The 17,990-nt window shown below is 46.1% G+C and overlaps 1 protein-coding gene across 1 annotated transcript in view; it reads right to left on the bottom strand.

Annotated features, from left to right (window-relative positions):
* aff3 (AF4/FMR2 family, member 3) overlaps positions 1–17,990 on the bottom strand; it is a 248,585-nt gene that overhangs the window by 8,346 nt on the left and 222,249 nt on the right. Inside the window, exon 14 of the mRNA XM_068034420.1 lies at positions 15,871–15,920. Within this exon, the coding sequence (XP_067890521.1) occupies positions 15,871–15,920 (50 nt within the window). The remainder of the gene's footprint in view (positions 1–15,870; positions 15,921–17,990) is intronic.

Raw genomic sequence — 17,990 nt, 5'->3', positions numbered from 1 at the left:
GTGGTATTCGTTCTCTCTTTCTAATTTGGGTCCATTTTCCCAATCTAATTCTTTTAAAATGTTCTAGGTTTACACACAGACACTCGCTGTCACCCTGTTACGTCTTCTTGTCGTTTTCTGATTCCCAGATGTTGGAAATAACCACACTTTAGACTTGGAACGGTTGGAGCTCTTTGTGTTTAATACAGCCCACCATGCTGCCTGGTAGGGCTGACCAGACTGTTTTTTTGTTCTACATCCTATGACTTTCAAGTGCAGCCGTGAATGTGGCCCCACTGGAACACTTACACATATCAACCAGTTCCTAGCTAATTAGTTCATAGTACTTTACAGATAGTATAACAATATATAACTCATACTCTTGTACAACCAGATAACTTCCCTCTTCCTTTTCCTACTGCTGCTACGTGGTGCAACCTCTGTGGCATCAGCAGAGGTAGAGGCTCTGACTACTGAAATGCTCTTGGCCGACATCCTACAAGTTTTGATGGTGTCATTGAAGTGGGGTGCAGCCTTTAAGCATTTTGAATCCACTGTCAAAGTTATTCCTCTTTTGTTTCCAACTTCAAATTTCTTCAAATTCCATCTTTGTATTGACCCTTTAAATGCAGGTCTTTATCACGCCCACTGCTGTGCACTAGACACCATACCCAGAAGTACAATGATAATGAGATGGCTACATTAAAGTATTACAGACACGCTAAAGTTCCTTCTGGGTCTCCCAAATGATATTGGATCCCCTCTCTCCACTGCTTCCAAGTTACTATTGGGGCCATAGATTCCTGATGCCTATGTGGGGTCTACCTATAAAGACCCAGGGAAAAAAGTTGAATTAGGCTTAAAAGGTCAGATGATAGTTTAGAAACAGTTTATAAATGAGGGTTTTTGAAGTAAAAAACTAGAAGTATTGAATTCCTCGTCAATGCTTCTCAACCTATGGCTTACTCGGGGAATTTAAGATAAAAGTTTACTTTAAATTTTGATGGATATTCTAAGATATTTTCCTGTAACATTATCAAGGTTAAACTTGTATGTTCAATTCTTTAATAAATATATAAAAGTTAATAAATCATCTCATGTAGCATTCTGTATACAACTACAAGAACCCTCTCTCTGTGTTTCTTTAAGTGGAGAGATAAGTATTGAAGAGAGTTTCCCAGACCCTTATAATATCTGGGATATTTATGACTTAGTCATAATTATTTAAAAAATAGGCTATCCGAAAGATGATAATATTCTCTGTTAGTTTTCTTTCTTTGAGGGAAGACTAGTTCAATTCTTTGGACCCAAAAAAGTGTCTATAAGAATTTGTCTGGCTTGAACTTAAAGGAGATTCATAGGGATGTACGCTTGATTTGGTTTTATCCCTATAAGGGTTTAAAGTCATTAATCACTTCACTGCCGGACAAGTTGACGCATAGCCGGAGGCAGCAGGAACTAACCAGTGGGCTAGAATGCATAGTTGCACAATCTCACCCCCATAGATTTGATATTGGCCCTCATTGGAGCAGCCATGACTGAGGCTGTGGACGTGGTGGGACTGAAGTTATTGAAGATGACAATATGTTCCTACCTAATCCACCATATATCCCACTTTCTCCTCATCCTTCTGAACTACAAGCTGCAGATGATGCAAGCATGCAACTCTTGCTTTTCCTTCACTTCACTCACCCCAGCCTTACCCTTGTGCCTTTCTTCTTTCAGATATCCAAGAACTGCCACAGGACCAGACAGTGCTGCATGAGCAAAAAGTGCAAGACGAGCAGGGCACCGATGAAAAAAAAATCCTGTCACTTGATCTCACATTCACAGCCATCACCTAAGATATTGGCACTATATGTACTTTAGGGAATAGCACAGTGACATGATCTGCACACGAAGGGCTGAATTTAATGAGTCGACATGGAAAAGGTTATTGTTCGCATTCATCATGTGGGCAGCTGCACTACCGCGATTACGCGGCAGGTGGCAATTTTGCACAGGGGAGTTGCGGGTGCCCCTCAAACACATGTTGGGGGCAGGAGGAGAGTCGTTGAATACAGCCTCAGATGACTCCTGAGAAGGTGCTGGCACCTTATGCCAGCCCTGCATTCATTCCTGCCTTGGATTTATTGTCAGCTTTGTGCAGCCTACAACTCTGTGTGACTGGTTCCTGTACCTTCATTTCCCGAGGAGGGCAGAAGATGATGGCTGTGGCAAGACATAGGGTGACCCCACAGTGTTCAGTGATGCCTCCCTGCAGATTCTCCTCCAGGCTGCAAGGGAAAGGCGGGAGGTTCTCTTCCTCCACAATGGCAAGAAGAAGTCCTCCCATCTGACCAAACAAATCTGGGTGGAGATCGCAGAGGAGGTCAGCAGCCAAGGGGTCGCCCAGCGCAACTTGGGCCAGTGCAGCAAGAGGGTCAACAACCTCTTATGTTCTGCCAAGGTGAGTGCTTGATACCATTCGCCTTTCTGAACACTGCATGTGACAACGCAAGAGGTTGCGTGACATGGGAAAGGTAGCAGCACTGTGGTGTTGGCTGATTGGCTAGGTTTTTATCTCTTCCTAACAGATGCATGGCTGCCTTTTGGCCACAGGCCACCTTCCTTCATAGCTCACCCCTCTTAACTTCCCTCACAGTGAGTGTCAGCATGAGATAAGTCAGATCCTCCAGTAGGGGACAAGGGGCTGACATGAGCAAAATTGTTATTCTCAACTATCTCCATCCTTCCTCTTGCAGGACAAGAGGGCCCATAATAGGAGGGAGATGGCCCAGACTGGCAGAGGTCTCCCACATCTGTGTTCTCTCACCATTGCGGAGGAAGAGGCATTGGAGCTGGTGGGCACCCAGGGCGGCCATGCAATATCAGACAGGAAGATTAGAATCCCTGCGCAAGAGAGTGAGGATTGACTCCAGTTGGCATGCGCATTAATGTTGGAGACCCACATTAGGCATGGTTGGCATTAGAAGATCTGCACAGCCTAACCCATATATCTTTGTGTTCTCTCATGCAGGTTGCCATTCGCAGCGGTCTGCAGCCACAGGGGGACAGTCGTCCACCTCTGAGGAGGAGGACCACTCAGAAGATGCACCATCCCATGACTTTCTTGCATCCTCCACTAGTGCAGATACTTTCACCTCGGTGGGTACCTGTTCGGTATTAGAATCAGGGTCACAAGATGGTGAGTGCACCACACACATTCCCGTGCAGCTGGTGAAGGTGAGACAGCCTAGGCCTCCGAATGTTGGAGGACTGTGGGTGGCCAGGCCCTTGTTGAACCCCAGGCTGATGTTGAGCCTCTGATGTTGGCAGCCCAGGGCATGCTGGAATTGCAGAGAGAGATAAGGCAACATCGGGCGGAGATGCCAAAGGTCATGCACAGTCATGAGTGGATGATGGAGGTGTCCATCCACGCCATGAGTGCTGCCATGTCTCAGACCTATGAGCACATGACTTTCTCCATCAAAAGGTTGGTGACCCTCATGGAAAGCCAGATCCCACAGATGCATGCAGACCTGCACACCATCACCTTGGCGATGAGCTCAACGCAGTAGTGGCAAGGCGAGAGAAAGAACAGGAGCCCAGAGCTTACTCCAACTCCTGGGTCCTTCTCTGGGGAACAGGGAGGCTCAAGTGAGCCTTCAAAAGGAGGAGGAGAGGCTGCCATCCACATCTGGGGCCTCCCCTCAGGGTACTCCATGTGGCCACCAGCTCCTCAGCCCCTCCGTCAGTGAGCCCAGCTCCAGCAGCCGCAGCACCTGATGAGAGTCCTGCACCAGACCAGGTCACCCCCGGGCACCTGGGGCCTTCCAGGCCTCAGGCAGCCAGAGAACACCCACAAAAGTCATCACAGGCCAAGGGGCAGCCTGCCTTCAGCCTAGCTGCTGCCGTGGGGATCATACTGCAGTCGAGCACCCGCAAACGTATTAAGAGCACATAACCACACTTTGGGTCTCACAGGTGTAGCATTTATGTTTTTTGGTAAATAATTAAAAGATCCTTTGTTCAAATCATTAGGTCATATTATTTGAAAGCCATATGTCATTATGTCTTAATTGTGAGCTGCTGACCTCCCTCTTCCCCCAGGGTTATGCCAATGAGACCACAGCCCTCATTAACATGCCAATGTGATGAGAGCACTCAATAACATAAATTCTCCCATGGTCATGAGTGTGTACTGCAACTGCTTGCAAGACAGGGACCACAAATGGGACAGAGGTGGCAGAGTTCATGTATTAAGGTGAACCTTTATTTCACTCTCTAAACGAGTCATTATGAGATTGTTTCTTGCCTCCTTCGTGCATTGCTTAACCTGTCAGGCCTCCTACCTTAGGATGTGATAATTCTGTCAGCGCAGTCGCTGATGGACCTCAGAGGCCAACCTTGATGATGGCCCAACCTCTGTTCCAGCAGTGTGAGCAAACAGACCCATCATGCATCATTTAGCCATCCCTATACAGACACCCCCCCAGGCACAGCCACACTTAGCCCCCCCTGCAGAGCCCCCAGAACCCTGGACCCCCCCTGCAGAGCCTCCCGGACCCCCCTGCGGAGCCCCCAGACCGTCCTGCAGATTCCCCAGAACCCCAGACCCTCCTGCAGAGCCCCCAGAATCCTACAACCCCCTGCAGAGCCTCCAGAACCCCGGATGCCCCTGTAAAGCCCACAGCAATACAGTCGATCAATAGATCTAAACACCCCCTCTTTCCCTATGCAGCAATGCTCCAGGCTGCCTACCCGTCACAGCAATATGTCCTCTCACCTCTGTGCTGCCAGGCTTTACCAGTCGTTAATCTGGCAGCATGTGAGTGATGCCCCCCATTCATGGAATCACTTACCCATCATTAAATCATTTTTAATTATATTTTAATGCATGTAAATTGGCATTTCAGCAATTTAAAATAGGTTCCCATCATGTTACAGCAGTAATGCCGCCATTGTGCTTTCCTGCCACTGACAAAATCCAGAACCGATGCCATGAAGCCGGACCTCCAGGTGGATGGTTACATTGCAATTTGCCATCCCCACACACCACCATACCCGCCCTTGATGGCTGCACAAAATTCATCTCGGTGAGTCACCGGGCACAAGTGGCATACAGCCAAGGCAGGGGAAAAGGGTAGCGCAGGTTCCAGCTCTTCAGCCAACAAGGTCACAAACAAATACTGCTACAGAGGATTCAAATGAAGACTTCGATGGGGCAGTGTACAGGAAAAGGTTGTTGGGCATGTACACAGAAGTGCTTGGTGCATTGGCAGGCCTGCCCAGAAAGTCTGATGTCACTGTCAAGGAACATGGAGGAATCTGGCTCCAACTTGGCACAGGGCTTTGTGCAGAGCCTGGAGCCCATCCTTTCCAGCATGGAGCGGTGACAAACTCCACAAGAACACTTGCTGACCCAAACATCATGCAGTGCCTGATGGCTGATGTCTCAGCTTCCATTGCAGCACAAGCAGAAGCCACCCAATGGGGGAAGTTTTATGCTTGCGGCAGGGGGGGCTTGATATTGGGGGAAAATGATGCCGAGATCTCCACGTTGCCTCTTCTATGGAAGGCCTGCCGAATTTAGTGCCAATCAGGCACTTAACTGGACGGCTGGCCTTCCATAGGATCTAGGACCCAGTTGCCAGAAGTCCCAGCCTTGTTGAGCTGCCAACCAATCAGAAGCCGGTAGCTGCAGCGCTACTGCACAGGCGGTGGTGGCTGCTGCAGCCACCAGACATTGAGGAGCGGCGCTGGAACCAGGCTTAAGGTAGGTCAGGGTGGGAGGGGTCTTGCGGGGTGGGGGTCCCGGTGGGGGGGGGGAAGGGGAAGGGAAGTTGGCAGCAAGGGCAGGGGGTTGGCCCTCAGTGGGCCCCCCCTTCCTGATGCTGGGTCCCTTGTTCAGGCACTGTGCCTTTGAATGAACAACCACCTCCCACAGCTGGGAAGCAACCTGCACAGTTTAACGTACCATGCTTCCCATGCAGCAACAGGGCCGCCCGCCGCACAGATAATTGCGGCTGCGGCGGGAAGAGGCCCTTAATTGGGGCTGAATTACCCATTTAAGGGCCTCAATTAGCGGCAGGGTGGAAAGACCGTTCACAGGCCTTCCCGGCCTGGACTAAATTTTGGTGGAGGCGGGATGGTGGCGGGGACCCCAACCCCCCACCCGCCACCATCCCACCTTATTTTATGCTCTCTCTGTCTCCACATTTGCTGTGGGGGAGAGCATAAAATTCCACCCAATGTCTCAGTGCTGCAGTGGAAGCACAGACTGAGGTCCTGAAATCTCAGCTTGCTGCCATGAAAGCACAGCTCGTTGCCATGTAGGCTCAGATTGCTGTCATCATGACTGCCACACTGGGGGAGGAACAGTGGCTCCATGGAGCATGAAGCTGCTGTCCTCTCTCAGGATGACAGCATTTGTGCTCCCACCACTGCCACTCCACCAGTGCCCCTGCTGTTGCCTGTCAGCCATCCAGCACAAACTGCTGCAGCAGTGGTGGTCTGTAAGGGAAGGATAGTAAGGTGTGTGACTGTTGTACAATGGGGATTGTACAACAGTGGAACTGTAGTCATAGAATTACAATGGCACAGAAGGAGGCCATTCAGCCCAACAAGTCCACATCGAACGAGGTGATCATGGACAGCCTGGCCAGAAAGAAAATGTGCTAGTTGCCTCCTCCCTTCCTCCTGCTTCTTCTCCTCCACTCCCTTTACCTACTTCTCCAGAACTGCTTTTATCCCTGGTGGCAAGGGCTGTGCTCTCATAATGGCCAGGTTGTGGAGGATACAGCAGACCTCCATAAATCTGGGCACAAGCTCTGGTGAGTATTTTAGGGCTTGTCCAGAGCAGAACTGACAGCAGAACTGTTGCTTCAGCACTCCAATGATCTGCTCCATGATGTTTTGTGTGGCAGCATGGCTCTCTCAGTCCACATGCTGGCCATGTGTGGTTGGGTTGCAGAGTGGAGTCATGTGCCAGATGTTAAGTGGATTGGCCTTGTCACCCAACGGCCACCCTCTGTTTTGATGTGTTAGCTCAAATATTGAGGGAACAGTGAACTGATGCAGAATAAAAGCATCATGACTGCTCCCAGCATTCACCAACATAATGTGCAGAGCATGGTCTCATTCAGCGAGTAGTATTCTTTGCAGCACTATGGAGATATGGCCTGGGAGTAAGACTAATTGGAGAGCTCTTCCAAGGAGCTGGCATAGGCATGATGGCTGAATGGCCTACTTTTGTGCTGTATCATTCTATGATTCTACAATTCTGCTGCAGTATAAATTGGGAGAATGGGAATCTCTTTCTGTATTTCCATAGCGCTAAAGAAAACCAAATCATGAGGATACATTTTTAGGTCCAAAAGCATTTCAAAGGGTATGTTCACTCTCAAAAGGAACTGCACTTATCGACCACATCACTCCTGCCTGGGTTTCCAAGTGGTAGAAGAGTCAGTAACCAGGGAACACAGATTTAAGGTAATAGGCAAAAAAACTAGAGACATGAGAAATCATTTTTTAACACAGTGAGTTGTGGTGATCTGGAATGTACTACCTGAAAGGGTGGTGGAAGGTGAATCAATAGTGGCTTTCAGTATCTGAGCTATATCAACTGCTGTAGATTGGTTCATAGACATCAAGGTGGTAAAAGGTTTTGTCCTTTCCAGATGGTATTGTTATTAAGATGTTTCTCTTCACAAACATGGTATCAGCCATTTGGTTTGTCTACAAAGTAACTGCTTTTTCACACTTCTCTGCATTAAATTTCATTAGCCCATTTCACCAGTATGTCTTTATCCTCCTGATCTCTCCTCAATAGAGTCATAGAGAGATACAGCACTGAAACAGGCCCTTCGGCCCACCGAGTCTGTGCCGATCATCAACCACCCATTTATACTAATCCTACATTAATCCCATATCCCCACCTTCCCTCAATTCTCCTACCACCTACCTGCACCAGGGGTAATTTACAATGGCCAATTTACCTATCAACCTGCAAGTCTATGAAATGCTTTTGGACCGAAAAATGTATCCTCATGATTTGGTTTTCTTTAGCACTATGGAAATACAGAAAGAGATTCCCATTCTCCCAATTTATACTGCAGCAGAATCATAGAATCGTAGAATGATACAGCACAAAAGTAGGCCATTCAGCCATCATGCCTATGCCAGCTCTTTGGAAGAGCTCTCCAATTAGTCTTACTCCCAGGCCATATCTCCATAGTGCTGCAAAGAATACTACTCGCTGAATGAGACCATGCTCTGCACATTATTTACTATATTTCTGAGCTTTGTGTCATCTGCAAATTTTGAAATTATATTCTGCATACCCATGCCCAGGTCATTAATATCTATCAAATAGAGCAGTGGTTTGAATACCGACCCTTGGAGACCTCCCCTTGTCCTCATCTTTCACTAACCGGCACATTCAATACATCAACCTCTGCCATTTCCGCCACCTCCAGTGAGATGTCACTACCAAACAAATCTTCACCTCCCATCCTCTTTCAGCATTCCAAAGGGACTGTTCCCTCTGACACCTTGGTCCATGCCTCAACAGCCCCTCCCCTTCCCACACAAGTGCAGGAGATGCAACACCTGCCCTTTTCCCTCGTTCCTTCCCACAATCCGAGGCTCCAAATGCTCCTTCCAGGTAAAACAGTGAGTTACTTGTACTTCTTTTAATGTAATATACAGTATTTGCTGCTGATGGTGCAGTCCGGTCTACCTTGAGGAGATGAAACCCTGACTGGGTTTGAAGAATGCCTACATTCAGTTCGCAAGTGTGACACTGAGCTTCCCGTTTCCTGTCATTTTAATTCTTTGCCCCACTCCCAATGAGGCTCTATGTTAGTTTGAGGAACAGCACCTTATCTTTCACCTAGGCACTTTACAGTCTTCCAGACTCAAACTTGAGGTCAACGGACTTTAACAATTTCAGAACATAACCTCAGTCCCATTTTTTTGGACAGCAGCCGTTGATGTTGACTCTGCTTTCCCATTTACACCTCTTCTAGACCCATATTTTGTTTCTTTACTTGTCCCATTACCATCTCTTTCTGCCTTGCATCATCATTGTTCTGTTTGTCAGTTAATCTCTCCTATCTCCCATCCTATCACAAACCTTCCCTTTGGTTCTTCCACCCGCACACCCTGCCTCTGTACCTGCTTAAAACCTGTTACACCTAAATTTTTTCTAGTTCTGATGAAAGGACATTGGTCTAAAGTAAAAGCAAAATACTGCAGATGCTGGAAATCTGAAATAAAAACAAGAAATGCTGGAATTGGCCTAAAGTGTTAATTTTCTTTCTCTCTCCACAGATGTAGCCTGGCCTGCTGAGTATTTGCAATATTTTCTGTTTTTATACAACTGTACACTCCCCTCCAGTCTGAAAACAACTGTTCACCCAGTACTCTCTCCTTTTTGTGCCTTAGCCAATTTTGTACCCATGCTCTCCCTGTCCCTTTAATCCCAATGGGCTTTATTTGCTGACATGTCTGTTATCTGGCCTCCTCCTGAAATCCCCACCATCATAGCTGCCAGTCTTCAGCCAATTCGATTCACTCCGCATGATATCTAGCTATCACTGGATACTGCAAAGGCGATGGGCCCTGACAACATTCCGGCAATAGTACTGAAGACCTGTGCTCCAGAACTTGCCGTGCCCCTAGCCAAGTGTTCCAGTATAGCTACAACACTGGCATCTACCCTGCAATGTGGAAAATTTCCCAGGTATGTCATGTACACAAAAAGCAGGATAAATCTATCATGGCCAATTACCGCCCCATCAGTCTACTCTCAATCATCAGCAAAGTGATGGACGGTGACATCAGCAGTGCTATCAAGCAGTACTTGCTTAACAACAACCTGCTCAGTGATGCTCAGTTTGGGTTCCGCCAGGGCCACTCAGCTCCTGACCTCATTACAGCCTTGGTTCAAACATGCACAAAACAGCTGAACTCAAGAGGTGAGGTGAGAGTGACTGCCTTTGACATCAAGGCAGCATTTGACCAAGTATGGCATCAAGGTGCCCTAGCAAAACTGGAGTCAATGGGAATCAGGGGGGTGACTCTCCGCTGGTTGGTGTCATACCTAGCGCAAAGAAAGATGGTTGTGCTTGTTGGAGGTCAATCATCCCAGCTTCAGGCCATCACTGCAGGAGTTTCTCAGTGTAGTGTCCTAGGCCCAACCATCTTCAGCTGCTTCATCAATGACCTTCCTTCAGTCATAATGTCAGAAGTGGGATGTTTACTGATGATTGCACAATGTTCAACACCATTTGCGACTCCTCAGATACTGAAGCAGTCCGTGTAGAAATGCAACAAGACCGGGACAATATCCAGGCTTGGGCTGATAAGTGGCAAGTAACATTTGCGCCACACAAGTGCCAGGCAATGACCATCTCTAACAAGAGAGAATCTAACCATCTTCCCTTGACATTCATTGGCATTATGATCACTGAATCCCCCACTATCAACATCCTGGCGGTTACCATTGACCAGAAACTGAACTGGAGTAGTCATATAAATACCGTGGCTACAAGAGGAGGTCAGAGGCTAGGAATCCTGTGACGAGAAACTCACCTCCTGACTCCCCGAAGCCTGTCCACCATCTACAAGGCACGAGTCAGGGGTGTGATGGAATACTCTCCACTTCCCTGGATGGGTGCAGCTCCAACAACACTCAAGAAGCTCGACACCATCCAAGACAAAGCAGGCAAAACTTGACAGGCACCCCATCCGCAAACATTCACTCCCTCCACCACCGATGCACAGTGGCAGCAGTGTATACCATCTACAAGATGCAATGCACCAAGGCTATTCACAGTCTCCACCACCAAGAAGGACAAGGGCAGCAGATGCACGGGAACACCACCACCTGCAAGCTCCCCTCCAAGCCACACACCATCCTGACTTGGAACTATGTCGCTGTTCCTTCACTGTCCCTGGGTCAAAATCCTGGAACTCCCTTCCTAATAGCACTGTGGTTGTACCTACCCCACATGGAATGCAGCGGTTCAAGAAGGCTGCTCACCACTACCATCTCATGGGCACTTAGAAATGGGCAATAAATGCTGGCCTGGCCAGCAATGCCCCATCCCATGAAACGAATAATTTAAAAAAATTTGTCGAATGCCAAACGTCCATATACACAACATCAACTGCACATTGCTCATCAACCCTTGTTGTATCTTCTTCAATGTTAGTGAAACATGATTTGCTTTTAATAAATCTGTGCTCACTTTCATTAATTAGCCCATACTTTTCCAAGTGCCAATTAGTTTTGTCTCAAAAAGTTCCCACACCACAGACGATAGATGATTTGTAGTTGCTGGGTTTATTCCTCTCCCATTTTTTGAACAGGGATGTAAACATTTGCAATCTTCCAGTCCTCTAGCACCACTGTCATATTTAAGGAGAATTGGAAGATTGTGGCCAGAACCTCCCTTACTTCCCTCAGTCACCTAAAATGCATCCAGACTGGACCAGGGTACATTTTTACTTTGAGCACTGCTAAGCTTTTAAGTATCTTTTTTTTATACTATCCAATATCACTACTACCTCCTCCTTTACTGCAACATTGGCAGCATACCCTTCTCTAGAGAAGACAGACACAAAGTACTCATTTAGTACCTCAGTCATGCCCTCTGCCTCTACAAGATCTCTTTTTTGGTCCCTAATCAGCCAGACACTTACTTTCACTACCATTTTACTATTTATAGGTTTGTAAACACTTTGGGTTTCCTTTTATGTTAGCCACTAATCAATACACTTAATCTCCCTTTGCCTCCCTTCTTCCCATTTTTTAGATCTCCTCTGTACTCTCTCTATATTCATTTGGCTTTCTTCTGTATCATCAAACTTATCAGTAATTGCCAAAACCCCAGGAAATTGAGTTTTAACAAAATGAAGGCTTCAACAAAAAGACAAAAGTGTAGAAAGAAGAAGGTGCCAAACTTTCCATTCCCTGAGCAGATAAACACTCGCTGTCAAAAATCTAGGCATCAATATTGATGTGAACAACAGCGATAGCTTTAAGACAGGTGCCCAATTTAAGTGGCTAAACAGTATGCAGGAAACAGGGCCTCAATACAACTTGTGAAATTCAGTGAGAGATTCTATTTAATAATTAGGTTAATAATTATTGCCTGCAGTAAGGCCTCTTCATTTCGCTCAAATTTGTCGATTGGAAAATTAGGCATCAAACAAGTCAGGTGCATGTGGTGAGGTGCTGGATTTTCCAAACTGCGCCTGCCACCAGTGATGCTCTGTGCTGCTGTCAAAACCTCAGAATAGAAGAACTTTGAAGTCATTAATATAAGGAACAGATTACCATTTGGCACTATAAACGTTTACTCAAGCTGAAGAATTGCAAGTGAATTAGGTTGATTCCTGACACTGCAGGGGTTAGAGAAATAAAAGTGGAAAATGGTTGGATACTGAACCAGGTCCTGGGCAATATAGTGTGCTGGATGTGCTGAATGATTTTTATCATTACTATAATAAGCTTAAATGCAAGTGACAGGATGTAGATGCAGTGGGGACAATTCTGAGTAGGTTTTCCATCTGTCATGAAGGTGCTTCTATTATTAATATTTTTTCAGGGCTCATGTTTAAAATATTGTGAAAATTGGTTCATTTGAAAGACTGAGGAGATGCCTGACTTTGTTTTTTTAAAGGGTTACTGGAAAGACACTTTGGATTAAAAAAAACACTTACTGGAAGAGACAATGAAGTACTAAAATAAACATAAGCATCCTTGCTGGCTATTGGAGTTGTTTACTGAGAAGTCACATGTCTAGGTTTATGGTGGTCAGGAATTTTGGCTTTTTGATTTGGCTTGGACTGTTTGAATGTTCAGTTGGTGTATAGCCTGCTAAGAGAGAAGCCACCCAACTCAAACTTTTCCATCTGTTTTGGAAAATCTTCTGAGAATCCAGTGTGATAGCTGAAACCACTGATGCAGTAATTCTCTCAAAAAGCCTGCAAGACTACTCCATGACGTCTCCTGAACAGAACTGTTCCAGAAAGATCCCAGTGACAGCCGTCTACATGTACCAGGATGCCAGACCAAAGGCCATCTGGGACATTCCATAGCTTATCCTTTTTCTTCAAGAATTGACAATAACTTGGCCAAAGTACTTTTTTAAAAGTTGATCTCCGCAGAGCCAGTTTTATTTATTTTTCTTTATTTTTTCCTTTAACTAGTGTGTTTGTGCATGTGTTAGGATATTTTAAAAGGGTATATATTTATACTTTCATATTTCAAACTGTGTGTTAATAAGCTTTGCATCTTTATTGAATGAGTCTTGTTTTATAATCAATAATTTTGTTGTCTATTAAAGAAATCTGGTTGGCAAATTTTTTTAAAAATTCTGAAACTAATATAGATAAAGTATATAATTAGCCGTCTCAGTAACTGGGTACAACAGTTAAACATACATTGTGACCAGTGGAGTAGTGGAACAAGAGAAAGACAGTGCATTTCTCCAACTGAGGTCATAACACATCACTGAAATACAAAGAGAGCTGACGGAAGTTAACTGTGTTGGTACTGCACAGATAACATGTTAAAATAATGAAGTAATCAATATTGTGAAAGTAGGGAGGTATTTTGTGACAAACACAATGTTAGTTTTTTTCCCATCCTTGCTAATTTTCTCCTCCGTCTTGAAGACACTGGGGGCTATTTTCCCTGGATCCTTTAAAAGCTACAGAGCCTCCGAGGTGGCCAAGATGGGGTCTTAAGCTGCAATGCCGGTCTAGCTTGCATTTATTTCAAGACACCAGCTTGCTGAAGAGTTGAAGACTGCATTAAGAACAGCCACCTGGAGGATCAATACGGGGCTGATTGACAATTAAGTTGCCTGCTAGCGCTCATTAAAGCGGCTACACGTCATTTTGGTGGCTAGAGATTGACTTAACCTAAAATGTGTTAGTGTTGTGCTACTGTACCTTATTGAACACCTTGTAGGAGTCAACAGGAGAAAGAGAGTACTTGGTCATTGGCATCTTGCTCGGGGACACTCTTGGTCTTTGGGAGGAATGGGAGGAGGATATGAGTCCAGGAAGAGCAGCACCAGCTGCTGTAGGAGTGAGGGACAGGAGGGCAAGGTTGACTCATTCTCCCCTGTGGGTACATGTCATCCCTGCTCATCTGGAGCTCCTCCACCAGACCTCTGAGACCTGTGTCTCAGAACCTACGTTGTCTTTCATTTGGTCCTGAAGCCATCCTGAATTCTGCTGCTGTTTGCCAGTCAGACCACTCTACACCTTCAGTAGAAGTGGGTAAGCTACCTGTACAGCTCCAGGAAAACTGTGTCTAATCACTTAAGTGCTAAACCTGCAGTTGTCATTCTCAGTGCCTGCAGGCGTGTTTAAGTCATGATAATCATCAATTTGTCCAAAAATTGCAGGCTAAATCCATACTTTCAAACAGACATTTCTTATTACTGCAGCACCCATTTGGTACCTGTTTTCACTTTTGGGTCAAAGTAATTCTTCATGGGAATATAGGTCTAGGTACTGCAACACTTTTGATCATTTGTTCCACTGCCATCCCTGCTGAGATTAGCGAATTTAACATGTAATGGGAATCAAAGCTGAGATACTCCTAGTTATTATGACTCATGGTATAAATTCCCTGAGAGCACAGGTAAGCCTAGGTAATTCATTTTCACTATGACAGGTGGATGTCAGTGACAAGTAGCAAGGAGACTTGTTGAATTCACGACTGCTTGGATGGGACACCAATGCTCTAATTAGCAGGCTCGGAGAACAATCACAATCATTCTTTGAAAGCTTCTATTCTTTTTGTCTTTAAAATACTGAAAACATTGTATGAAGACTATGGCTGGAATTTTTCGTAGGGCTGCGGGGCCCCGTCCACCAGCCGAAAAGTCAGTGGCAAGTCCGTCTCCGCCGGGCCTGGGGAGCCAGATCGGATTTTACGCTCCCCCGGCCCTTAACTGGTGTTGGGCGGGTCTTCCACCTCCTTGAGACAAGAAGTCCCACCGAATGGAGCTGCGGCCAATCAGCAAGCCGGCAGCTCTTAGTCCCAGCAGTGCCACCGGGAGCAGTGGCCACTGCTGGGACTGCATCCAGCCATCGGAAAAAGATAAAGGATGGCCCTGTAAAAAAGGTATGTTTTTAGGGCCTCGCTGGGGACAATCAGTCGGGCCCCGGCAAGGCAAGGAGGATGGGTTAGGGAGGTGGGAGGAGTATTGTGAGTTGGGGGTGGTTGGGACTTCGGGGGCGGCCTTATCAGGAAGGCCTCCCCCAGCCCGCAAGAAGGCTCCTGCTTTCATTAGGCGAGCTTTTTGAGGCCTCAGCTGACTGCCAGCCAAGGGTAAAATACCTGTGGCGGTGGATGGAGGCCCTTAAGGGCCAGTTTATTGCCCACCTATGGACCGTGATTGGCCTGGGGTAGGCGGGTCATTTCTCACCATCGCCGCCCTGTGTAAATTGGCAATGGATGTGGGAGGGGGTCGGGAATGCCTCCCCCCACCTCCCACTCAATTTTACGCCCCCACCCCGCTTGTTTGGGGGGCGTAAAATTTCAGCCCATATTAATTGAAATAGTTTTATTTATAGTTTTCACATAAGGCACAGAAAGGCACTGCGAACCAATTTCATGGGCATTGTCTGAAGAAATACAAGTTGAGATATTGAGAAGACCATCCAAGTTGGAAGGGGGTGGGGTGGGTGTAAAATGAGCAATATTGGACTTCCATTATACACCCCATTTGATTTTTCTTTCCAAATAGGATGTATAATGGAAGCCAATCCAATATTACTCGCTTTATGCCACTGTTGATGTTGAACATTTTGGCCATTGTTTCAGTTTTACTTTTACATAGTTCCATTTTCGGTCAGAAGAAAGAAAAGCATACTTACTTTCCACTGGCACCCCACGGATTTGATGTTTTAACTGTTTCACCAGAGTCCTGTAATATTAAAATGAATCTATTTTAGACAGAAATTTCAATTTCTTTGCATTTTTTGTGGTTTTTTTAGATCAAATTTAGTCAGAACAATACAACTTGTCAAAAGCAATTGGATATTAGGTGTAGTCAGCCACTAAAGGAGGATCTAGATAGGCTGAATGGTTTTCCTCACCGAGTGTTACAGCACTGAAATAGGCCATTCAACCCATTGGGCTAGATTTTAAGAGCCTGAAAAAATTGGTGGCCCTCATGTGCGGGGCCGCACGCTGCACAGCTGCCCCGATCTCCAGTGTGGTGGCTCATTTAAATAGCCGGGGCGGCCCACCCTCCCAATCACATGGAGGGGTTGGGATGTCCGACACCGGCAATGGCATCAGCTGCCTGTGCAGCCAGCCCTGTCGGCAAATTTAAAATTTTAAAGATATAGCCCCCCCCTCCCCCAATATGTATCAAATAGAATCCTAATACTCCTTTCCCAACCCCAATAAAAATTACTTTAAGTATTTGCCCTTCTCCCCCCCCCACCAAAAAAAACCACTTGCCTTTGAAATCTGACTCTCCCCCACCCCACAGACTGTACAAAGGTTAATGATCATCCCTTCCCACCATCCCTGACACGGACGATGATTATTTGACACCGTTCCCCATCACCCAGTAAAATCTTAACTTCCCCTCCCTCCCCACTAGTGTCACGCCTGCTTTCCCCAGACAGGGAATTGAAGGTGTGGGAGTGCCGGCCATAGCACTGAAGATCGCGGCAGGCCCGGAAGACTGCTGGTGAGTTTATTCAAATTTATTCATCTCGTTGATTTAAATATTGAGATGCAGTTCCCATTGCCCAGTGGTGGGGGTGGGGGGGGGCTGCCACAGAGCCTCACTGCTGCCAGGAGGATTGGGCCGGGCTCTGCCAGTGTCAAGCTCAATGGCTGGCCTCTGCCGGAACCATCTTCTGGCCACCCCTGCCACAGAGCCCGATGTCGGGGGCCCGTTAAAATCCAGCCCATCAAGTCTGCATTGGTGTTTACTCTTCACATCATCTAAACAAATCCCACCCTCCTGCTTGTTCCCCATTCTCATCAATATTCCTCTTTAACAAACAATTAATACCCATTTAAAAGAATTTATGGGCTAAAAAACAGCTTGTGGCAGAGAATTTCACATTTTAGCTACCCTTTGGGCAAATTGTGATATGTGAGAAGACTCATCCTTGGTACACTTTTTGACTAGAACTAATTTGCAATTCTAGAACAAACACGAGAACACAAGAAATAGGAGCAGGAGTAGACCATATGGTCCATTGAGCCTGCTCCACCATTCAGTACGATCGTGGCTGATCTTAGGCGTCAACTCCACTTTCCCGCCTGCTCGCCGTATCCCTTGATTCCCTTAGAGACCAAAGATCTGTCTATCCCAGCCTTAAATGTATTCAATGATGGAGCATCCACAACCCTCTGGAGTAGAAAATTCCAAAGATTCACAACCTTGTGAATGAAGTAATTTTTCCTCATCTCAGTCCTAAATGATTAGATTCCTCGACCAGTGGAAACAATCTCCCAGTGTCTAAAATATAGACTCAATCCCTGAATTTAATTCCATAACAACATCTTAATACAAATTACCTGAAGTTCCTCCTAGGTTAAATAGTTAAATAGTGAAATCAGAAACAAAAATTGAACTACAGTTCAAATTTCAAAAATTGTGTGCATCATTTTCTTAAATTCTATTTCTTTTTTTTGGGTTAGTTTTGGCCTCTTTACAACTTTGAAATTTTTGATTCCTCATGATGGGGAATTAAGTATAAAGGCAGGATTTTCCATTTGCGGTTGGGACTCCAGTGGCGGAACCATTTCCGGATCCGACTCGCGCTCTGAGGGTGAAGCAGGCACAGGACCCCATTTTCCCCAAGGTTGGTCCTAATTGACTGGACGGTGGTTTTGGTAGCCAATTAGTGGCAATGAGCATGGAAAGATGGTGGGAGTTTTAAAGTGTGGGCCCGATTTAAAGGAATGATGGCAGTCATTTCTGTGGCAGCCATCCTGCAACTCAATGGCAAGCAGAAGTGAGGAAGAG

Source organism: Heterodontus francisci, chromosome 6 (assembly GCF_036365525.1).
Source record: "Heterodontus francisci isolate sHetFra1 chromosome 6, sHetFra1.hap1, whole genome shotgun sequence".
Lineage (NCBI taxonomy): Eukaryota > Metazoa > Chordata > Chondrichthyes > Heterodontiformes > Heterodontidae > Heterodontus > Heterodontus francisci.
The sequence above is the reverse complement of the archived record's forward strand: the minus strand, read 5'-3'. Positions and strand labels throughout refer to the sequence as shown.